This window comes from Sphaeramia orbicularis, chromosome 19 (assembly GCF_902148855.1).
Source record: "Sphaeramia orbicularis chromosome 19, fSphaOr1.1, whole genome shotgun sequence".
NCBI classification, from domain to species: domain Eukaryota; kingdom Metazoa; phylum Chordata; class Actinopteri; order Kurtiformes; family Apogonidae; genus Sphaeramia; species Sphaeramia orbicularis.
Genome location: NC_043975.1, coordinates 35,513,053 through 35,537,526, shown reverse-complemented (window position 1 = coordinate 35,537,526; position 24,474 = coordinate 35,513,053). Strand labels below are relative to the sequence as shown.

General features: G+C 38.0%; 1 protein-coding gene across 4 annotated transcripts in view; it reads left to right on the top strand.

Annotated features, from left to right (window-relative positions):
• Positions 1–2,615: 2,615 nt before the first annotated feature.
• Positions 2,616–24,474, top strand: part of katnip (katanin interacting protein) — a 43,761-nt gene continuing 21,902 nt past the window's right edge. The window contains exons 1-15 of one of the 4 annotated variants that reach the window (XM_030122270.1): positions 12,246–12,435; positions 12,607–12,608; positions 12,949–13,065; positions 14,778–14,866; positions 16,888–17,057; positions 17,475–17,587; positions 17,698–17,799; positions 17,937–18,086; positions 18,241–18,481; positions 18,785–18,913; positions 20,190–20,341; positions 20,533–20,639; positions 21,666–21,768; positions 21,863–22,072; positions 22,843–22,980. In XM_030122270.1, the coding sequence (XP_029978130.1) occupies positions 12,261–12,435; positions 12,607–12,608; positions 12,949–13,065; positions 14,778–14,866; positions 16,888–17,057; positions 17,475–17,587; positions 17,698–17,799; positions 17,937–18,086; positions 18,241–18,481; positions 18,785–18,913; positions 20,190–20,341; positions 20,533–20,639; positions 21,666–21,768; positions 21,863–22,072; positions 22,843–22,980 (1,998 nt within the window). In that variant the 5' untranslated portion in view covers positions 12,246–12,260. Of the gene's footprint in view, positions 2,718–12,245; positions 12,436–12,606; positions 12,609–12,948; positions 13,066–14,777; positions 14,867–16,887; positions 17,058–17,474; positions 17,588–17,697; positions 17,800–17,936; positions 18,087–18,240; positions 18,482–18,784; positions 18,914–20,189; positions 20,342–20,532; positions 20,640–21,665; positions 21,769–21,862; positions 22,073–22,842; positions 22,981–24,474 lie in introns of those variants that run through there. The other 3 variants (XM_030122271.1, XM_030122272.1, XM_030122273.1) reach the window with 3 other exon arrangements.

Sequence of the window (24,474 nt, the reverse complement as noted above, 5' to 3'; positions counted from 1 at the left end):
ACTCGGTAGCCTCTCAGTTTGTTATTAGCGTTCAAGGCCGTGGGAAGTAGGGGTGCACAGGGTACAGCGCCCCCCTCTAGATCACAAGACAAAACATTCCAAATGCATGAATTAAACAATTAATTAAAGTAAATCAATAAATAGCTTTGATCTAATTATTGTTTGTTGGTTAGTATTCTAATGTCAATTTAATTTAGGCCAAGGTGTTTCATTGTAGATTTAAGATTTCCTAGTTTACATGTGCATGACCCAGAAGAGACTGACGCACCTCACACTCATGCACATGCACGCAGACATTGTGGAACAGCTGGACATACAGGAGATGGTGAAAATTTTCATCAGTGTTACCTCAGATTGCACAGACGCATTTGGAGCGTCCGCTTAAGGTCTGTGCACCTGCTACAACAGTAAACCCAGAGTGAGATTTGTGAAAAATGTCAAGGTGGAAATGCTTCTGAAGAGTTTATGAAAATAAATGAGAGTAAGCAAGTAGTATGTGAAGAGCCTCCTTTTGACCTAATGAAAAAAAAACATACATATAAATTGTAAATTGTGGAAAAACATTATTGTTTAGAACAGGGGTGTCAAACTCATTTTAGTTCAGTTCCACATTCAGCCTAATATGATCTAAAGTGGGCCAGACCAGTAAAATAATGTAAATAATAGGATAAAAACTTTTGAGTGAAAAAGTAAATTCTGTAATGAAAATGTTTACATCTACGAATTGTACTTGAATATAACATGAAAAAATATGAACAACCTGAAAATTCTTTAGTAAAATAAGTGCAATGTTAACAATATTAGGCCTCAGTTTATCATTTATACATGTGAATCACAACTTAGAGATCACAGTGGATCTACAAATACACAAAACATTAAATAACAGAATATTATTAAAATTCCACATGCTTCTCTTAAGACATTTCAGATATCCACATTTTTTATTAAAGGCTAGACTGTAAATGTAAACATTTTTGTGTAATTTTACGTTTTTTTACACTAAATCAAAGAGACAAATTTACAGTTCTCAATATTTATAGGTTATTATGATAGTATTTTACTGGTCTGATCCACTTTAGACTGAAATGACCTAAAATGATTTCAACATCCCTGATTGTTAATATCTTCAGTGTAATTTTTGCATTTTACAAATTCATCCCAGGGGCCAGATTGAACCCTTTGGTGGGCCGAATTTGGCCCCTGGGCCGCATGTTTGACACCTGTGGTTTAGAAGGTTAAAAAATATGACAAACGTTAACCCTTTCAGCACCACGGACAGCACCACTCACACATCTGTCACCTGTTGGAGACTCACCTGTCAGTGTCTAATCTGATCGCTGTTTTCATCACAAAAAAAAAAATAAAATAAATCCTAGTGTTTCTATTGTGAATCGGCAAAGGACATTTAATGAGAGGGGAGCCAATTCATTCCCCATCCCACATCAAATCACACTCAGACTGGGCATAAATAGGCCTACACCTGCCCGTCGTCACCTTAGTTTGAACAAACGTGTGTCCATTCTTTTCCTTGAATAGTATTATACATCAGTAGTCCATGCTTTTAAAGCAGTCTGTTTTGTAGATCTTGCTTTCTGCTGCCAGAAGCCTGCACAGCCACCAGTTGTGTGTTTGCCTGTGCTTCAGATTATTGTCTACTTTGCAAGTGAAGAGTTGTTGGTACTTGCTGCAGTACTGTGTAAATCTAGCATTTCTATGAGTCAGTGTGTTGTGTCTACTCCCTGCTGAAAACTGCTCCCCCTCCTATGTGCACCAAATTCACCCTGTCACAATTTGCTGAGAAATGCTCCCTGTTCACCCTGGTTCATTAATTGTTCTCCTTTCTGACTATAGGGTATGAAATTAATTGTGAATTATTCAACCTCTTAACACCATCATAGCAGTGTAGCAATTAAGTAATCAATAATATTCTAAGGTACTGCAGTTATGTTTTTTATCTGTTTGATTTTAAAGAATGTGCAAACTGTAAAGTGTATAAAACTTTCAAAAGTTAAATCTTAGATACACAACAGACAAAATATAGAACAATAAAAACAGATACCGACAACTACATCACCCGCCGCTGGGGATACAGTTTTCAAAAGGGAGCAGAATTCAGCACAACACAGTGTTCAGTCAGTCATTCATTTGTCTTATAATTTGTGTAGCTTGTTTTTTTTTTTTTAATTTTATCATTTATTTATCTATCTTATACTAGTAATATTGCATTAATAGTCAAACAATGTATTTTCATCAATTATAAAAGCTAATTGATTTTGCGTCACCGTCGGCATGATCCTCACAGCACACCCTATTTGAAATGGGTTCCCACAGCTATGTTAGCATTTTTAGCAGGTTCGTTGCTAACTTTAGCTTCACAGACTACATGAGTGGGTTTTTTATGATAAGCATTTAACACTAATCGTATATGTAAATTGTTAAGATGGATTTCAGTATTGTGTTACATAGCACATTCTTCTGCCGTCTCAGCTATTGTATGGTATGCAGGTAGAGGCTATTTATGTTGGAGTATTTACATGTCTCATTGTGGTGTTGCAAAAAGATATATTTCCCAGTTAAAGTGCACAGATTGATATCAGACTGTGTTATTTATGCAGGAGTCTTTCAGGATTTGAGCAGAGACGGGACCAAGTTTGTACGTAGCTCCAGAAAAGTGCTACTCTGAAGATTTTGAGACCTTTGAAAGCATAGACATGGAGGTAAAGATGGCTACAAAGCTTGTGTGAGTGGGTGTTTTTTTTAAGGGAGGGGCTTTGTGTCAGAGGCTGCTGTCTGTACTACTTAGCATCTCTCCATCTTTGCGCACTCACAAGCAGGGGAGTCACACAGCCCCAGGAGATGTCCAGAGTTTATATTGCTCTTTTCACCTGTGCAGTAACTTGCACTATCTAGTGTCTGACATGACTACAGAGAAATTCCAGTTGGCTTTTAGACGGTTTGTGTCACGAAGAGGACTTTGTAGGACTATATATTCGGACAATGCAAAGACTCTCAAAAGACCTAATGTGGAACTGAGTGTGATGTGTGATTCTCTCTTCTCTAAAGAAGTCCAGGAATTCTTTGCAGAAAAAATAATTTCCTGGAAGTTCATTGTGGAAAAGGCCGCTTGGTGGGGCAGAATGCTGAAGAGACTGGTACGATCAGTAAAAACCTACTTGCGCAAAGTGATTGGTAAGGCATCTATGCGTTATGAAGAAATTGAAACGATTCTGACAGAAGTGGAAGCTGTGGTTAAATCTCACCAAATCACTTTCACCCTCACAAGTAGTGAAGAACCTGTCCCACTATCTCCTTCCCACTTTTTGATTGGTCAGCATTTGACAGTGCTTCCTCCAGCTGTCAACATTATGTCAGCAGTTCCTGACATGAACAAAAGCCAGTTGGTAAGGCAGTGGAGATATAGGCAACGAATTGTGCAAATGTTCTGGTATCAATGGTGAAAAGACTATCTTATGGAACTGAGATCTGCACATCTCTCATCTCCTGTAAAAAGACCTTCTGACTTAAAGATTGGAGATGTTGTGTTAATCAATGAAGATAAATTGCATCTTTGGAAAATTGGCCGAATCACAGAAATGTATTTGGGGGGGGGTGGAAAAGTTTGCTCTTGCCTTGTTATGCTTCCTTCCAGGACTACTCTGAGAAGACCTGTACAATTGCTTTGTCCTCTTTAACTTTATTAGTGATGAGTTTACTGGAGTCACTCTCATCAGCCGGGAGTGTGTTGCAGCCATTCAGGTGCATAAAACCAACACACCTTTCTGGCGGTCCCGCAGCAGTTTTCAATGAATGAATTACCTGCTGTCCCCGACCACCATGCAATGTTATAGAATTCCTAGGTGCAGTCAGAAGCTGGAGAGAGTCCGGTTTGGGGACCACGGGATTTTATCTCTGCTTTTTGCAGATGATGTTGTCCTGTTGGCCTCATTGAACCTGGACCTTCAGCGTGCACTGGGGTGGTTTTCTGCCGAGTGTGAAGCGAGTGGGCTAAGGATCAGCACCTCCAAATCCAAGGTCATGGTTCTCGACCGGAAAAAGGTGGTTTGCCCTCTCCGGGTCAGTGGGGAGTCCTTGCCCCAAGTGGAGGAGTTTAAGTATCTCTGGGTCTTGTTCCCAAGTGAGGGAAGGATGGAGCCTGAGATTGACAGATGGATCGGTGTAGCTGCTGCAGTGATGCAGTCATTGTATCAGTCTGTCATGGTAAAGAAGGAGCTGAGCCGAAAAGTGAAGCTCTCGATTTACTGGTCAATCTACGTTCTTACCCTCACCTATGGTCATGAGCTTTGGGTCATGACCGAAAGGACATGCAAGTGGTCGAAATGAGCTTCCTCTGTTCTTAGGGATAGGGTGAGGAGCTCAGTCACCAGGGAGGAGCTTGGAGTAGAGCCGTTGCGCCTCCACATTGAGAGGGGCCAGCTGAAGTGGCTCGGGCATCTTTTTTCGGATACCTCCTGGAGGCCTCCCTGGGGAGGTGTTCCGGGCATGTCCCACCAGGTAGAGACCTCAGGGAAGACCTAGGACATGCTGGAGAGACTATGTCTCTTGGCTGGCCTGGGAACGCCTCGGGGTCCCCTTGGAGGGGCTAGAGGAGGTGTCCAGAACCGGATAAGCAGTAGAAAATGGATGAATGGATAGATGAGTTACCTGCTGGAGGCGTGTTTTTTTTTGTTCTTCTTTTTTTACAAATGTTTGTTCATTGACGTTTTTTGTCTGTACCCTGACACCCTGGTCCACTGGGGGGTGTAACATTGTTCACTTTTTGTGTAATTAACTTCAGATAGTACAGCTGTATAACTCAAGTCTGAACTCTTTTATAAGATATTTTTTAGGTGCAAGAAAACATGCTTAATCCCATTTAGAAAGGTAATGCTTGAATGCTCTGTTTTCTCCAATTTGAAGTACACTAGAGAACCTTGGTCATAGCAGATGTAATCTTCTAGATAGAACAGTCATCTTGGACTTAAATTGAAGCTTACAAATGTGGAAAGTTTTTTATATCCATGTAAGGCAGTGATATGTATAGTAAAATGCTTGAAAATGATCACCTTTGATGACCATTTGACAGGCGGACAGACACTTTTTTTGTCTTGTGGGGTATACTGAAGGTGGTATTTGAAAATAGAAAGGCAGTAAGCCCCAGAATATTATTCTGATAGTTTCCCCTATGTGTCAGGATAGACCATGCAAAATTTCAGACATATCTGACCATTTATGCAGTTGCAGTACCTGAATATATGCAATCATATCATTTTGCCAGAAGCTTTTCCCAAAAAGGTTTTTTGGCCCCTGAGGCCAAATAGCCCTGAGATGGGGGTGGAGGTTATCAACTTGTGATGGCCCAAAATATGGGATAACAGGAAATAATAGTGAAGAAAAGGTAGCAAAAAAACATCCTGAGGGGTGGATCTGGCTCCCGGCCTATAATGTGTATCTTTATTGTAAATTCAACAGTGCAATTCTGCCTACTCATTTCCTGAAATGTTAGGGGAAGTTCAGCTTTCCTTGCTGTCTCAAAGCAATCGCCTCTGCTCCTGTCATGATCATCATTTCTCATAGTCCCTTTGTAGACGACCCTCTGTCTGACCTTATGTGGTATGTCAACCCTCAGATGTTACATGACCTTAAATTATCATTAGATTCTTCACAATAAAGAGCACTGAAGTTATGCCACAGACACAGATGTATTATATTGTATTGAGATGAACTAAGTATGTCCACACTGACGATGAGTGGATTTATGTGACCACTAGAAGGAGTAGTGAGTCAGTCTGCCCTGTTTCCCATGGGACATTTGTGACAGATGTGATGAGAACCCAACTGCAACTGCAAGGAAGTTAATTTATAATATAATTCACCCATTTAGATTATCCAGAAGAAAAAAAGAAGGCCTTTTTAGTGGGAGTGTCCACTGTGATTGACGTCTGCATTACCTCAGCTAATGAGTTGGACATTCTGTGCTCTTGATTATGAAAGAAAACTGTCATTGAATATAAGGATTTACACTGCAAGGGTGTTTGCAGTCTGTAATCTCACCACAAGATGCTGCTAAGGACCTCACAGAGAGCCTCTAAAATTGCATTTTATTCACTTAAACCCAATATGATGTGACCTAATCAGGGATTACTACAGCAGCATGTGGAGCCAAAGGAGAGAAACCTGATTTTGTCAGATGTTTACCTCCAGTATTGATTCCTCTCTAGGGTGTGAGGCTGTGTGCAGGTATATAACTGTGCGCTTGGATGCAGTGAAAGTTGAATCATACAGTGTGTGTTGTGAGGCCCAATTAACAGGATATGTGTCAAATTCATGGGGGACTGGTCAAACCACATTAACTGTGGAAATAATGATCAAATGTGTTATTTCTGTTAGTTTCAACAACTGTTTTTATACAGCTGAATAGTATTACAATCATTTGAAATAATAATGATTCTTTAAAGAAACTGCAATATGACGATGATGTAATGAGTGTAATGGGCTGAGATTCATAGGCTTTTACGTGGAAGCAGTGCATAGATATGAGATGTTCCACAGAGATACACAGTACAAACATGAAAACAAATCCATTTTCTCTCTCTACTTTTACTTCAGGGGTATACAGGTGCATTACACAGAAATCGGTCCTAAAATATCTAAGTTTTTGTAATCAAGTAACTAATGTATAGTATTCTTTGCACTTTAATATTGAAACTTTAAGCTCCGTTATTGCTTCCTGTTGCCTCTGTCCTCATAAGCTGAGAAGACAAATTGCAATAGTAAACTGAATAATTTGTTTATTTCATTCATAAGACAAAATCTTATCTACTTTTACATGTCAGAAAATCAAACCCCTTAATACAATATCTGCCATCACTTACTGCTGCTATTCATCATTTACAAAAGATAACGAAATCAAACAGTCTATTCTTTAATTTCCTAATTTAACCTAAACCTAACAGCCAAGCACTATAGAAAGAAAAAAAACTGAACTAAAAAAGCTTAAAATAAGCATAAAACATGTAAATAATAAACACAAATAATATTTTAGATCATTTTTAACATACACATGAACTTACCCATTTTTCCACATATCAACACATATGAATGTATAAATTCAATGAGGACAGAGAAATTATAAAATAAGTACCATAACTTAAGTCAGATGCATAATCCTCCTTTGCGTAATGGTCTGTTTCTACAGTTCTGTCAATTATCCGTAGCTAGAGTGAAGTCACAGTGATACTGACACTGACCTGTGACCTTTCGACATCAATATGTAATTAGTTTATCCTTGAGTTCAAGTGAATGTTTGTGTGAGATCTGATGAGTTTGTGTCAAGCTTTTCCATAGTTCCTTTTTAAACATAATAGAACTGACTGACAGACCATCTATGAAGATAATTTTGTGTCTTTATTATGCAAGTAAAGGGGGGAAAAAGGCAAACAAAGAATACAGTTTTGAAAAAAAAAAAAAAAAAATCAAGATTTGAAAACAAAAATGAAGGTTTCAAAATTTTTAAGCTTAACAAAATCAATTGTGTTCTCATTTTCTTTCATTTCAAATCTGAAACTTCTGCTCGCAGGCCAAAATGTTTTGTCGTTTTAAAAGTTTTGTTTGCAAGTCCAAAGGTTTTGCACCTCTAAATCTTTTGCAAATCAAAAAGTTTGTCTTGCAAGTTCAAGTGATACTTACTTCCAGGTCAAAATCATTTGCGAGTAGAAAAGTTTTGCATGTCAAAAACTTTTGCTTGAAAGTTCAACTGAACGAGATGGGCAGGATCTACACAAGCAGAGAAGGTGGATTTCTATTGGTAGCTTGCTTTGGATTGGCAGTGTGGCAGGCGCCTGGGACACGGCTCACCGGTGCTCCAAGCTGCCCTCGCCGCACCCCGGCTGTGCGCCAGACACGGAGCCTGGCTATGAGCCGGTGAACGATTTCATCAAGATATTTCTGAAATGGAAAAACGTACCAAGGGGCCTCAATCCAAACATGACAGTGATTACTGCTGGTTTCTACAGCAGGAAACTGTCACAACTGATGAACACACATGTCTGAAGGATTCTGGAACAATTAGACCCATAGTTGATGGGCTCTAGTCTTTGTTTGGCCTAAGTCAGTTTTAGAAATTTAGCACATATTTTCTTCAGACTGTGAATAAATCATAGAAGGTATTGGTACAAAATTGGAAAAGTAGTGTTTTGTATAATAATATTTTAATTCTTCTTCTTCTTTCAGATTTTGACTGTAAATGATTTTGATATTATGTTTTTCCACTTCATAGAGAAGTTATAATGTTATATAAATGTAAATATGCACTGTCCATTTATGGATACAGAACTGAGGAAGAAAATCTAAATGAATGGCAGGTTGTGCATTGAACTCATGTTGGAAGAAGAATGAGACGTGATAAAGTCACTGTAAGGGACATTATGGTAAATGATGTTGAAATGAAGCTCCTGTAATGTGAGGGTTTGTTGGTGGTTAATGGTTCACTCTTTATAAAATGAGACAGCCAGATGGTGACAGATTTCTTCTTGAACAGTGGTTTACTTTTCAACTACAGCAACTACTGCCACAACACTTCCTGACACATATCCTCACATGATTGAACTACTGAACCAACCAATCAGGAGCTAGCAGTACTTAAACTGGTAAATGTAAGTGATTTAGAAAGGCAGATTCAACAGATTATCTTAGCTGCTTGTATAATACAAATGCAAATATTTATATGCGTAAATAAGAATTCTGCAAACATAAATGTAAATAGTTAATTGGGTAAACTGTCAATATGTTTTTAACAAATATATGAATTAACTTATTCTTTGTAATATGAATTTACTTTCCTGTTAAACCTTACATTTCTTCAACATACATTACCTTAACTTCTGAGCCTTACACTACAATTACTTAGCGTTAGCTTCTGTTAGCTTCACCAACTGCTTATGGATGACTGACAGGAGGCTCAGCCAGGCTCAGCCAATTATTTTATTCGGACTGAATAAAATAATTAGTCAGACTTTTATCAGAAATATATAAGAATTAAACATTTTTGAGTTTCAAAACCTGGTGGATTTCTTTAACATTTTAGTTTGACACACGCTTATCAGGAGCATTTTAAGACTGCAAACGAAAAGTGTAAAAATGCCACATCATACAGTATAGCTTTAAGGCGGAATGGAACTGTCAAGCCTGGTTTTGGAGGGTTTTGTTACTTGTAATTTTCATTGTTTATTATTTTTTGAGTAATGTATGCTGACTGCATGATGACAAATATTTGTATATTTTCTCGGGGGGGGAACTCACAGTGAACCTATTTTTAAGAGACAGAAAATAAAGATATTAATATGTGAGGACCATGAGAAAATATGGATCCAAAGGTGAGACCAGCTGAGGACCCCTGGTTTATGGTTCTGTGATGCTGAATGGCTGTGGTCGAAGTGGCATCTTTAGTAAAAGTACTATTAACATACTGAATATGCAACTAAAATATAAGTCATTGTGAAGTAAAATCCCCATTTTTGGATTCATTTAACCACTGCATTAATGTGTATGTTGCATTTTAACACTGAGCTAATATTAACTTCTCAATATGAATCTTCAGTGGCATCATAATTCAGTTTGACTTCATGATCATGGATACTTTTTCAGTAATTTTTGCAAGCACTCAGATAAATTTGAACTCCTACTTCATGTACAAAGTAGTTTCAAAAATCAGATTGTAACAGTCTCAATATATTGTTCTCATTTCTCCTTTGAGACTTGTACTTTTTCATGACCTTCTTGTTTCCAGCAAATCCAAAAAGCTTTAGAGTGAGTTTATTTAGATTATGGACCCACGTGACACTCAGCATTAAAAATCAGCACATTTGGACACATGTGGGATTCATAGGAGACAGGAAGGTAGGTGTCATCTGAAAAGTGACTAAATGTAGTGTAGGGAATGGAATCAACCTCTTAGTCCATGGGCCAAGACCAGATATTTGGGATATTGGTACCACCCAAGGGGGCAAGTTCTAGTGATGCATTTTGAAATGGCCTATATCTATAGATAATATTTTGCTATGATAGCCATTCCAGAGTAGTAGCTTAGACATAGCTATCAGCTATTGAATAAACCCACTGTAAGGGACAAAATCAGAGGTCATAAAACGTCATTTGAATGTATGGAATGTTAATACCAACACAGATTCACCACATTCATGGCCAGTTCTTTGTTATTATCAAAAATCTGAGTTATATATAAACCAAAATAAACAGTTTAGACAGTAGATAAGTGCATACTGCAGCATGACACATATAGCAGTCTCATTGATGAATAGTCTCTCCTCTAAGCTAAGTTTAATTAAGGTTGTAGTAAGTGAAGTAAGGTGGTAAAGTGAATGTGAGAGAAAGTCCTTAAGGTTAGGAAAAAATGTAAAATGTATATAATAGTTTAGCAGTTTCATTATGAGCATAATTAACCCATAAAGACCCAAATATACGCATGTGACCAAAAGCATCTACTGATCTAAACTGTTTAATACTGATTGATCCATTAATTCTATCAATACATGTAAATAATAGGTGTAAAATACAGTTATTCATCTTTTCATGGTCATCAGATATGACCCATTTGGACGTTCAGAGGCTCCGTAGTTACCATGGAAACACCTTCGTCTTCTACAACGTTGATTCACCAGTAAAACCCATGGAGTTGGATCAATGACAGTGGATGGAGACACTGGGTTTATGTTCAGTTAATGAGAGACTGGACAGAAAAAGTCACTATTTCTCAAGTTCCATGATGATTAAAGTATGTACATGATTCATGAAATAGGGGGATAAATATTTATTATTAACAGTATTTTCTGGAGAGGGGGTGGGATTAAATAAATTGCACTTCTTCCCACCCCTTTTCGGGCATGTAAATGAAACTATTGTGCTGTTCTTCGAAGATTGTTATAATTGTTGATATTTGTATCATTATTTATATTTTGCTTGTTGCATATATGTTAGATTTCATTGCATGTTCGGAATAAAACACGAAATCAAATCAAAATAAATGATGACCGGTGCTAAAAGTACAGAAGTCATATTTTTGGACAATTCAACTCTGTATGAAAAGAGAATTTATCATCACTTCACTTATTTCAATCTTAACTATGCCTTGACTAAGTCTTAAATGAACATTGATATTTACTTGCCTCGGATGCGGTGCTCGAATGGAATGAAAACACATATACTGTTTTCTGAAAGAAACAATCAATTGTAACATCTTCCTATAAAATCTGAAAAGTAGAAGCATAATGTAATGTCACAACCTTAACTTGGATTTTTACAGGAAAAGGTGGAATAATTTAGAAATACCACCATACGCCATTAAGCATAATGATACATTTTTTGGAAAAAAACAGTTACCATATAATCATGACTAAGCTATTCATTTGGAAAGGCTATCATTGTTTAATACACATACAGGGTGGGGAAGCAAAATTTACAATGAACATTTAGTTGTTTTTTCTCAGCAGGCACTACGTCAATTGTTTTGAAACCAAACATATATTGATGTCATAATCATACCTAACACTATTATCCATACCTTTTCAGAAACTTTTGCCCATATGAGTAATCAGGAAAGCAAACGTCAAAGAGTGTGTGATTTGCTGAATGCACTCGTCACACCAAAGGAGATTTCAAAAATAGTTGGAGTGTCCATAAAGACTCTTTATAATGGAAAGAGGAGAATGACTATGAGCAAAACTATTATGAGAAAGTCTGGAAGATACTGTTAAAGAGGAATGGGAGAAGTTGTCACCCGAATATTTGAGGAACACTTGCGCAAGTTTCAGGAAGCGTGTGAAGGCAGTTATTGAGAAAGAAGGAGGACACATCGAATAAAAACATTTTCTATTATGTCAATTTTCTTGTGGCAAATAAATTCTCATGACTTTCAATAAATTAACTGATCATACACTGTCTTTCAATCCCTGCCTCAAAATATTGTAAATTTTGCTTCCCCACCCTGTATATATGTCCTAAAAACAAAATGGCACCACAAAGGTTTAGTCCCCTTTTGGTGGTACCACTACCTGGCCTGGCCCATGGACTATCTGAGATGTGTAGAAATAGAAGGATAAACGACCAGAGAACTGAAGTAATCGACTATTATACAAGCATCTCCAAGAATAGTACTTGAGTAAAAGTACTAGTTCTATTCCACTGATGCTGAGTGGTGCTGAGTGCATCCTCCTGAGGCTTTGTGGTCCAGGGTCTACACAGTCCTGTGGATGCTGGAGCGCGTGCAGGGAGCTGACCGGCTGGGGGCGTGTCTGAATCTGAGTGGGCGCTCCCTATTGGTGGAGACCCATCCTGGTTACCAACCAACACAACACACTGGCCACATGAGAAAACGGCGAAAAAACTCCTTAAACATATCAGTCAAAGTATTCCGTTATTGTGACAGTGAGTATTTTTAATACTATGACTTGACGGTAAACGGTGGTATGAGGGGGAAAGCCAGTTTTGTGCGTGTTTAATCGTTAACTAGCTACATGCTAACTCGGTAGCCTCTCAGTTTGTTATTAGCGTTATTAGCAGGTTCGTTGCTAACTTTAGCTTCACAGACGACATAAGTGGTTTTTTTTATGATAAGCATTTAACACTAATTGTATATGTAAATTGTTAAAATGCCGGTGTTGCGTTACATAGCACATTCTTCCGCCGTCTTAGCTATTGTATGATATGTAACACACGTCTGTCAACTCCATGTAGTCGGGTTAACGTTACATTAAGTGTTTTCAAATTAGGTTTGACAGTTAAAATGCAGTTAGAATAACATGTATATCCGTTTGTGTAAATAGGGTTTTGTGTTAAGGTCCCGCTGAGTCGATCGGCGAGTGGGGCGTCGTTTTAAACAGACTGCATTCAAGATCATATGGATGCCATAGGTAACCTTGGGGTATTCTTTGTGTGCAGCGAAAAACACAGGATCCAGATTTCAGTGAGATTTGTCAAGTCGTCGGCCCTCTTCAAAATGTGGGATGGGGATATTATGTGAACACCTTTATCTGCAGCCACACGATGGAAAACGAGGCAAGTACAGATCGTTTTATGTAATAGCTCATCTGCTCTGTCAGGAGTTTTAAGATGACATGGGCTGTGATTTTACTCGATTTGGGACATGATGGTAAACATTAATTTAAACAATGCATGCCATACTCAACAGCAGTGTCACTTTGTTTCTCTCTAACCCTTAACTAATAAATATTTTCTGTTCTTTTCCATTCTTCCTTCGAAATTCTTTGCTTCTCTTCCGCCTCCTGACAGATAATGACAGATGCTGTAGCCTAGTTGACCTGTAGAGACTAAGTAAGGGCTTTTTTTTGGGTTCTGTTTTGCATGGTTGGTTGTAAAATCGACTGGCATGAACTGCAGGGGATTGTATGATGCAAGCAACACTGTTTTGTGTGTAATTTACCAGTGACGTATTATTAACATTCACATTTCAGGACAAAGTAGGAAGAAATATGAAGTTTCAAGGTTAATTTCATATCATTCTCTGAATAAAGTGTGTAGTGTCATGATCTGTGTGTTACTATATATTGTAAGTGAGTGTATAACATCAGAGGTGGAATATGTTGTTGGCAGTTGTTTGAATCAGCTCAGCATTTCCCGTTGTGCAAATGGCACTGAACAATTAAGTGAAGTATTATTGAAATCAAAATACGGCCACGTGCAACTCCCAAATTGCAGTAGCTTCATTTTTAAAATAAAATAAGACACAACGTAATAGATGTGATGATACAGAGAGGCCCCAGCCCACCAACCATAATCATATTTTCCTGATGTAGGAGAATATGCTTGTTTGGGGCAGAAAAACTTTTTATGTGTGCATTGAAAATTAAATCTAAAATTACCATTCCCCTTCAACTAATAAGTCAAAGCATAGCCACATTTGTGTTACAGTTATCACATCATTTTTTTTTTTTTTTTTTTTTTGCTGTGTTTTGCATGTCATTCAGCCATTTCACAAAAGGACACGTTAATGTAAGATGGAATAGCTGTTGTTGTTCAACCACTAGACAATCATTGTTTCAGTTGCTACATTTTAGGATTCTGGATTTTGACTTCGCAGAGTTATTCATGAAGATATCGGCCTCCAGCTATCCATCAATATTTTTCAAAAGGGTTTTCTGTTACAATCATGGTTAAGACTGAAGAATATGGAAAAAGTCTTTGCACTCAGCCCTTTTGTAAACCACCAATTCATCTCAAAATTGGAAGAGGTAGAAGTAAAGTAAATTCTGGCATAATCTTGAAAACAAAAAAAATTTTTTTGCTTGGCTTTACTTGGGAAACAGTGTGTGTTTTCACAGGTAGATGTGCTTGAACTTCAACAGTGTTTAAGTTTGCAGCAGAGCAATAATCCCTTCCACTTAAAAGCCTAAAGGACTGACACTGACTGGTTATTTTCTTATTCCTCTATCTTCCTTGTCACCTCATGACTGTTAAACTGGCATGTTGGACAAAAGCTTAACACGCTTAAAGTTGCATGAAGGTATTTTGTCTACAATGCATGTTAACACACTACATGTACTGTATAATCTGCCTGGAGGAAGAAGCTGCCTGCACAAATATATGCACTGAATAAAGTGTTTATATGCTGCAGTCTGTCAAACACTGAGCTATGTTGTGACACTGTTGTCAAACAGCTGATGTGTGCTATTCTGACTCTCAGTGTGTGTGTGTGTGTGTGTGTGTGTGTGTGTGTGTGTGTGTGTGTACTCTGTCTTCTGTTCTTGAAGGAGAGTAAGCCGTGCCAAGGAGGGAAGCTTGCTTCTGCTGTGGATGACACTCTGGATGAATATTTAATTGCCCTCCAGCACAAAAACAGGTGAAGTGTGAGCGCAGGCTGTAGGGGAGAGGCAGATTGGATTACACAGAGGAGGTACAGAACTCCTCTATGACTTTCAGTGCTGCCTAATAGGAGCACTGATTGGTTTCTTGCTCTAAGCATCAACAAATTAGTGTGGTAAAGCAGAAAACAGAACATCATTAAAATATGATGTTCTCAAAGGATAAAAGCTGTCACAATCATTCAGTAAAATTTACTAGATAGCGGTTATTTGTGTAAACCACATTTATTTTGAAGAACTGTCATCTGTTTAATTCAGCTGTATAGAAAGACCTGGATGAAATAGAAACAGAATAGTATTTAATAAGTATTTCCACATTAGCTGTCATCTTACCTTCTATGCTTAAATGGCACTTTGATGAGCATCTATTGCAGGGGTTCAAAATGTTCTCAGCTTGACACCCAAAAGAGAAATTCTCTGTTTCTTCAGGACCCAATCTACAAAAATGCACCATGAATTGCAACAACAAAACATCACCACAACTATCAAACAATGTTGAATAACCAATCTGTCCTGGAAACTAGATCTGTTTTACACATTAGCTAAAATACTACATCCAGTCACCAGTATGTCTAAGTCACTGAAGTTTGTATGATGTAAAGAATATTAATATCAATGATACCGTTAAGAAAAAAAAAAAAAAAAAGCAAACATACAGTCACGTTAGCTAACCATCGATACTAAGCTAAGAGCAGCTAATGTTAGCCAGTTCTAAGTTTAGGTAAAGTTAGTCTACCACAGTTTACGAATTGAACATGAGGAGAAAAATGTATTCGTTATTTTATGAAAGATTCAGTGCTTTTGAGGGAACATTTGAGACTGAGGCTTAAGTTTATTTAATGAATGAATCAAATGTAGCTATAGCTAATCTACTATTTCTTTATTATCATATATTAAGCACTATATGTATGTAATCAAGAAGAAATAATTTCAATATTCTATTTGGTCACTAGAGAAAACATATGTAACATTCATTCAACGAAAAATTTAACACACTTAAAATAAATAATAATACTATTAACATGAAGTAGAGCAAATTGAGTTTTAGTTACAGTAGTCAACACTGCTACACATGACACTAAGATTGCCTTGAAATTACTTTTTCTCTTGACTTTTGTTCATTTATATGTTTCCATTAAAGACATTAATCTAGGGAAGCAACCAGCTCCTAAAAAGCACAGCCTATTTTCATTGGTCAACTGTAATTATGGAGCAACAACCTGAAACTGTTTGAGAAAGCATTTCATTGGACACAGAATTAGTATATATGTCCCCAAGTGCTGGATGAGTTATTATATGAGTCATTTTTGTATTGTTTCCTGGAAAATTTTAAGGCAATGGCTACTACCACAGTACTGTGGCACAAAATATGGGTTTGCAGTCCAGTACTTTAGCAAGTGAGCTAAATCTCCACTGTTTTAAGTCTAACCTATATGCTATCTGATTGCCTTGGTACTTTTCGGGATGTAAGAAGTTACCAGTATAGGCATGATATAACGAGGGTGCTGATTGGCTCTGTGGTAATAGACAAACTGATATTTCGTGCCGCAGTACTGTGTCAGTAGCCACTTCAAAATTACAAATTGTAAAATACCATTAAGAATGCTATATATGGGTAACCTGCTGCGGGAGACATTAAAACAGAACATCTGAATTCATGAGGGCTGGATTTAGTATAAAAGCCATCAGAAGTGTTTTTAATCATATTTTCCAATGTCCACAGACCTGATTAAATAATAGTTTGACAAAATTGTAAAAAAAAACGCTCCACTTAATAAGGTGTATGTGTATTATTTAACTGTAAGTAGGCGTGTAAAATAAAATTGTGAACTTCAATATGTTTGTATGATAGTTACTTGCCAAGTAAAATGTCATGACTGTGACAGCTCTGTATATTAGCATCGTATCTTTATTTCACTGTCATACCAGTGTTTTACAGTGAGACTTTAATTCACACATTTATATGATCAGATTTATTGTAGTTCTCTTTGCTTCTCAGGGTCCTAAAACGCATCAAAGTCAAAGACCCGAGGGAGATTGAGCTGGAACGTCTTGAGCAGGGTTTTTCCATTTATGTCAACGGAGCCAATGCCGAAGCCAGCAGGAAGCAGCCAAAGACCCCAAAGTCCAACACCTCGACACCATCCTGGAGGCCTGCACGAACAGCAGGTACTACCACTGCTACTGGACTGAAATAAACCTACAGACACTCAGAATAAAATGTCTTATGTAATCACTCATCATTTTTTTAAAACCTCTCAGTTAGCAGGGAAATTATTAAGTTTTGATTCATTTCTTCTCAGTTGAACTAATTAACATCCTATTGTTGTTGCTTCTGTCATCAGTTGAACATATGTAAGACCAGCTATTAGCCACCACTCCCCATCTTGTAGTTTGCATGGCACAATCCCATGGCCAGCTCCAGTGAATAAATTATAGTGACAGTTGTAGCTGGCAGCCTGTTTTTCAGCCTTGCTTTATGTGCTGTGGACCATCTGCGTATGTGACTGTGTGTTCCTCGTCCTCTGAGGCAATACTACGCTGCACACTGCTCATGTTCCTTTTTGTGCTGTGACTCATCGGCAGATGTCTGTAGAAGCGCCCACCAGTTAACTGAAGAAAGCCATAATCTGGAGCGCACTCACAAACAGAGGAGTCACACAGCCCCAGGAGCTGTCCAGAGGAAAAAATGGGTGCAGGTAGAGGCTATTTATTTAGGAGTATTTACATGTCTCATTGTGGTGTTGCAAAAAGATATATTTCCCAGTTAAAGTGCACAGATTAATATCAGACTGTGTTATTTATGCAGGAACCTATTTGGATTCGAACAGAGACGGGACCAAGTTTGTACGTTCCTCCAGAAACACGCTACTCTGAAGATTTTGAGCCCTATGAAAGCATAGACATGGAGGTAAAGATGCCTACAAAGCTTGTGTGAGTGGGTGTTTTTTAAGGGGAGGGGCTTTGTGTCAGAAGCAGCTGTCTGTACTACTTAGCATCTCTCCATCTCTGCCATTTCCCTTCATCCAATCACCATGTTTCACACAGAGCTCCAGTCCACGCTCACCTCATAGCCCCTGCTCCCCAAGGGACACCTGCAAGGTGTCACACTCCTTCAGTACCAGGCCTGATAGCCAAGCGGGTCAATCGAATCAGGAGCACAGCGAGAAAGTACTTCTCAACCTTGAGGAAGTGAAGGTGAGGTTCTGTTTTTTGTGCTTGTGAATTAGCTACATTTTCTTCTGCTCTTAGATGTAATTTATGATGGATTTTCAGTAGGAATCGGCACTCGTGTGTGTGTGTGTTTGTGTATGCACGGATGCATAGATTAACGCTGACCTTTGTAAACTAGGTTTTGCGTCGCAGCCTGGAGGTTAGCATGCGGCGGAGCAACCGTGGCTCAGCAGGGGAGGAGTCAGATGAGGAGTGGGTGGAGGAGCAGATTGAGAGGGATGAGAGCACCGAGAGTCTGGACGAACTGGGATTGCCTCTCTCATCCTCTAAGTCCTCTTCCAACTCTCGCCCCAGTGACTCCCACAGCCATTTTGACCCAGCAAACCTCATAGTCCTGGACTTTGGACCCTCACCTAAAGGTAGGTTTGGTCATTCGTTGTTCATATGTAGATTTGGTATTGATTTTTGGTGTGCCTTCATTGTCCAAAGAGGTTCTGTACCCTCCTTATCTGCTTCATCAGCACTGACCTGTACACAAGGAGAAAAGGCGAGCACATGAGCCGTCTCCAGACACCACAAGTCGCATTGTGTTTAAAATATGGGATGTAGAAAGACGACCCCACAAACCATTATTTGATTACTATAGATGTGTCGTTTACTATTTCCATATAAACACATTTCCTCATTTTTTCCCTGATTGTTCCTTTTGTCTTTTGTTCCAGGTCGTAAGCTTGAACACTCTCTGTCTGCAAAAAGGAAAGACAACAGTGATGCCTTTATACCAACCAAGCCTATCCTGGTGAAGAGCAAAACATTAGACAGACCTCCTTCAAAAGACTGGGATGATCAGAGTAAGTCTGTTGACACATTTAAAGCAGTAATATGTAACATTCCTGCACTGAAATATCAAAAATAAGTAGTCCTATGGTATATATTTTGTATGTTTTATTCAACAGGTGCTCTTTCCTTAATTGTGATTCATTTTTAGTCATTTTTATATTTATTGTAACCAGTTTGTCCATCAGTTCTCAAAATGTCTTAATTTTAAATTTAAAAAAAAACTTGGCCATAGAAGTTGAATTTAGGAAGCTTTAATTGCCACAAAGTTTAATCTAAGTTAATTTATCTCTCTTTTAATTTCTTGTTGTCAATGTGAACCAAGCTCCTCAACAGCTGCATTTCTGATCTTACAAAGCATTAAACCCACAACTGAACCTAATCATTTTACTTCACTGTTGACAAGATGTAGGTCAATGTAAGTCCCTTCAAAGCCCATGTGCCCATATCACATCTACCTCTGCATGGGACAAAGTAGTACAAACACTCCTTACCTTACCACCTACAGCGCTTGAATAAAGAGCAGAATGTCCAACACTAAGCATTAAATGTTATCTTGAAAACGATGCAAAAAACATTGAATCTAAGTGTCTGATATGTGTTGACACTGTGGTAACAGCCTGGGTAATTTCTTAGCCTGTCAATTGATACACAATAAACACTGGATTTGTAGTAATTCTCAAGATTTATACTCCCTAACAGTAGTACAGTAGTATTTTTGCCACACTGCATACTTTTTCACTATTTGCATTTAACTTTGCACTACAGTAATTCAATTGAGCATCATGTCATTGATATTTTTCATTATTATTATTATTATTATTATTATTATCATTATTATTATTATTATTATTATAACTAACAGTACATTCGATAAGTTGACTTATCTAATGTTAAGCTAGTGTTAAACATTACGTAGACTGACATTACTACATTACTTTCATGTCATTAGAATGAAATGACATGATGTGAATATATGCCACTAAATGTGATTTTAATAAAACTTTATTCATTAAATTCATTAAATGATCTATTATACTATGAACATGATTTCTGCTTTAGTCACATCAGACAAACTGCAATAATGGTGAAAAGAACAGCTCCCATCATTACACGCTACATAAACAAAATTATTAAATCATATCTTTTGTTAATGTTTTGATTGTGAGACCCCCAGTGAGTAAAATTATATGCTGTGTGTTTTAAAATGCAGTGTTTGTTATAACGTGTAATCTTTTTTAGTGTTTGGATTGTCCTCTATTGTTGTCTCTTGGATGCTTTTTGATTAAGGGCCGAGGAGTCGGGTGGAGAGGCCCCTGTCAGCAGCCAGAAAGGCTTCTGTCGAGGAGCGAGACCCAGAGGACACGGTGTGCAGGGTGCGGCAAGCCATCCAGAGAGAGAATAACCTGGTGCAGAGTCCTGACGCCTTCAGCCGCAACACGGTCTGCCTGCCCCAAATAAACTCCAGCCATCACTTATTCAACCACTTTTCTCTACTCAGCTGTTATTTTTATTAACATTTTGTGCATGCCCTGTCATATGTTGTGTATATGTTTAATAGCAGAGTGTTCTGGGTTTAACTTGAACGAAACCCATTTTACATCTGAGTCTTTTTGGTCGTTCCCTTAAACAGGGCAGGGGTCACCAGATGATGAATGGCCTTGTGCATAACAGCACCCATGACAAACATGACAGCAGTGTCAGTTTGGCCATGCAAAGAATCACGCTTATGGGCCCCAGGTATGATGATGATAATGATGATGATGATGATGAGGGTTAGGAGGAGGATGTACTGGTACAGTATGCACATTGTGCACGCTGCTGTCTCAGGAGTAAAGGAGAACTTGATACTTGTGTTAATCTTGTATGTCCTGAAGCTTGAGAACATTAGAGGTAATTGTCAGGGGTGTAATGGTCATGAAACTGAGACTGAGTGCTTGTTACAAATATCCACGTCACTAACCAACTGCCAAAGCAGTTGGACTCATTTACTAAGATAACAAAACTAAGTTGACCCTTAGATACATAAGTGGGTCAGAAATGACCCGGTGATTTTGATTCCAGGTATTCCTCAAAAAACATGTTATTGACATCATGCCATTTAAATTCTTAACTTACCTTTTGTACATTTTATGAAATTGTAGTTTTTGTATTACCACCACAAGCTTCCATATGTGGGTCAAAATGACCCGCATTCATTTTCAGTGGAATTTCATCTTGAACCTTTGATTCATTCTACAGCAAAACCAAAGGACTCACTCACTCACTTACAAAATGGATGTTGACATTGTTCTATTGCTATTATATACTATATATAATTTGTCTTCAAATTTTCAAAATATTAAAAAAAACAACAACAAAAAAAAACATTTTAAAATTGTTAAAAAATGAAAAATATTTCAAACATGAAATCATTCGTTTATGGACCAAAATATAATAAAAATGATTATTTTTTTAACATGACAAAATGACAAACATAAAAACACATCGATTTTAACATGGGTCATTTTTGACTCATTTATGGAAGAGTGTAGTGTCCAGACACTCGTCCATCTAAGGGTTAATATTAATATGTTTAAATCATGAAATTAAATTTAGCACAAACTGTATATAACATAAATGGTAAACATTACATTTTTTATCTTCTTTTTCCTGTCAGTGTAACATTAACATTTCACACTACTTAAGACAAATAGCTTGGGAAAACTATGCTGTGCTAAATAGTGATTCAGATCGTATCACACCATCATCCATGTTTCTGTTCAGGCAACAACAGAGACTGCTAAAGGCCTTGGAGGAACTTGAAGCTGGACCCAACTACAGTATTCCTGAGTGTGTCAAAACTGAGTATAGCAACAGCAAACAGCTGGTGAGTCAGACATCCAGTCCCACTGATCAGAATGAATAACTCCCTCAGTGTTAAGTGCAGAGGCATCAATGAATGGTTTGTGTTGTCATTGTAGAGAAGACAGTCCTCGTCAGAGGTCACACCTGCATTGTATGTTACCATGGAGATCCTTTCAAACTGGGGGAACGCGCTGCAGGTTGGTCTGACTGAATTGCAGTTCTTCTGCCTCAGGAACAAGAAGCTGTATGTGTCACCTCATGACCTAGACATCAGGAACACTGATTACCCTGGTAATCTGGGGGCACTCGTTAATGGAAAAGCAAAGGTGAGTCTGTTTCAGCATCCTGGGTGAATGAGTATGCACAAATCATGTACAAACTAAATCCATAATTCAGATTTTAAAATCACTTGGAGGCTTTGTATGTGTTTTCCCCATGTTCTGTCAACTTACACACAGTACAATAAAAAAGTAAATTTGCATCAAAATAAAATCTGTCTCAAAATTAAATATAAACACACACTTCAACACAAAAAAGTGTTGAAATGCTTTTAAATGTATGTTTAATTTAAAAAGAACTTTTCAACATTACATTAAAATATAAGGAAGAAGGAGAAGCATTTCCAATGATCTTATGAACTGAAGAATTTGTCAAATGAATAAATACACTTAATAACTCCCCAGTTTTAGAAAATGAATTAAGTAAAAATAAATGAGTGTAATAACATTTAGATTTGTCTCAATTACTAGTTGTAGTTCAGCAGATCCAGATCATCACAAAGTAATGAGCATGAGCAGAGAGAGGCAGCTGCATCAAAGCCAAAGTCCTGGATAAAAATAACAGTACCATTAACTCTAAAAGTTCTGACCATAGGAAAATATTATCTGTTGATTCTTACCATCGGTATCATTAACATGAATTCTGTTTCTCTGCACTGCAATAATACACTGTAACTGATCCAAGTGCAGTAATGTGTTGCAGAAAAAGCCCATTCTTTATTCTTTGTCATTTGTTAAACATATTGAAGTCACTTCTTGAAGGAATTTCAGCTGTTTCCTAAACAGTTGTGGGGTGTTTTTGTCATTGCTGTTAACAGACCACCAAAGAGCGTCACATGTGGACATGTCCATTTCACCCACCAATCCAGCTCTACTTCATCATTCGGAACACAGAGCGCTCCCTAGACTTTGGAATGTCCCGCATCAAAATCTGGAACTACAACAGGAGCCTAAATGTTAGTACTCATTCTGGGTCTTTATCAGAGTTTATATGAGTTTGAACTGTTGAAATTCAATCTCTGTGACATTAAATCATCACGTGCATTTTTTTTTACCACATCTTTTAGCCTTCAGTGTTCAGGGATTAATCGTTTCATTGTCCGTAGTAGTAGAGGTCTTCAATGCTGCAGGATTGTGTGTTGTAATTGCAAGGGGGGTTGTATTGGTGTGGGTGTATCAGGGATGAAGTTCTGCTTAAGCAGTGGCTGGTTGAACTGCCAGTCAGCCTGTCCAAATGTGGAACAGTAAGAGATTAGCCCCAGAGGATTAGTGTTAGGGGAAACGTGGGCTTCTGCTTCTCAGCTTCATTGCTGTTCATAGAGGGGTACAAAGACCCCGTCAGGTCTCTTTCTGGTTTACTACAGAGGAAAATTTTTTCAATATGTGTATTGGATTGGGAATGGACAATGAAACTGTGAGGTAAGGAGCTGTTTACGCGACCTGAGTCAACATGGTTTTAGAGGATCGAACAGACTTAAGTTGGGCTTTAGCCATCACTGCATGGTAGCCATGACTTGGACGCTGTGAGAAGGCTACTTATTGCTAGCGTAATGAGCTGTTAGTCTGTGAGAAAAAGGCACAAAAATAGTTTGTCTAGGCATACATTACCTTATTATGCTCTGGTTAGGCCTGAACAACACAAGAGCTGTGTTAACATTGCTGAATATTTCAATGATGATCTCTCTTGTGATAAATAAACCAACTAACTCGTGCAGTTGCCACCAAATTGTTCCTGGTTAATCAGAGGAGGGTAGCTGACGGTTAGCTCTGGTTTCATTTCATTGCTCCAATGTTGACATGATGAGTGTGAATGCATGGCATGTGCAACTGAAATAATTTTTGGTTTGTCTCTTGTCCTCATATTTACTTATTGTACATGCTTTACACACAAAAAAAGTACACACAAATACCCAAATTATTAAACAGGACTTAAAGGGGTCATGTTTTGCTAAACCCACTTTTATTAGTCTTTGGTACATTTATTTGTGTATTTGGACCCTAATAGTTCATAAAGTTTGAATTTGAACCCTCCAGGTGCTGCAAAGCTGTCTTTATATTCATTTTAGCAAAAATTGGGTGGATTTCTACAACCCGTTTTACTTCCTGCTTAATTTGTTACATTTACAGCTAGTTATGTCACAACATTTGCACATATATGGTCTAGACTTCCGAGGAACATTTCTCAGAGTATCCCATAATTGTTTGTCAGCAGCAGCGGTTGTAGTCCATACTGAAAATATATCCAAACTTCGAGCCGATTACCTAAAATGTTCAGTGGTTGGTTGTATTAACAAACTCAAGTGGCTGAATGGGACAGAACGATCTGTCAACAACCCGGAAGGGGGTGGGGTCATGTGCATTTAAAGGGCCAGTGCTCAAAACGACTTTTTTTGTGTCATTACTCAAAAATAGGGTTGAAGATGGGCCTGTAGAGTTTAACCCTTTCATGC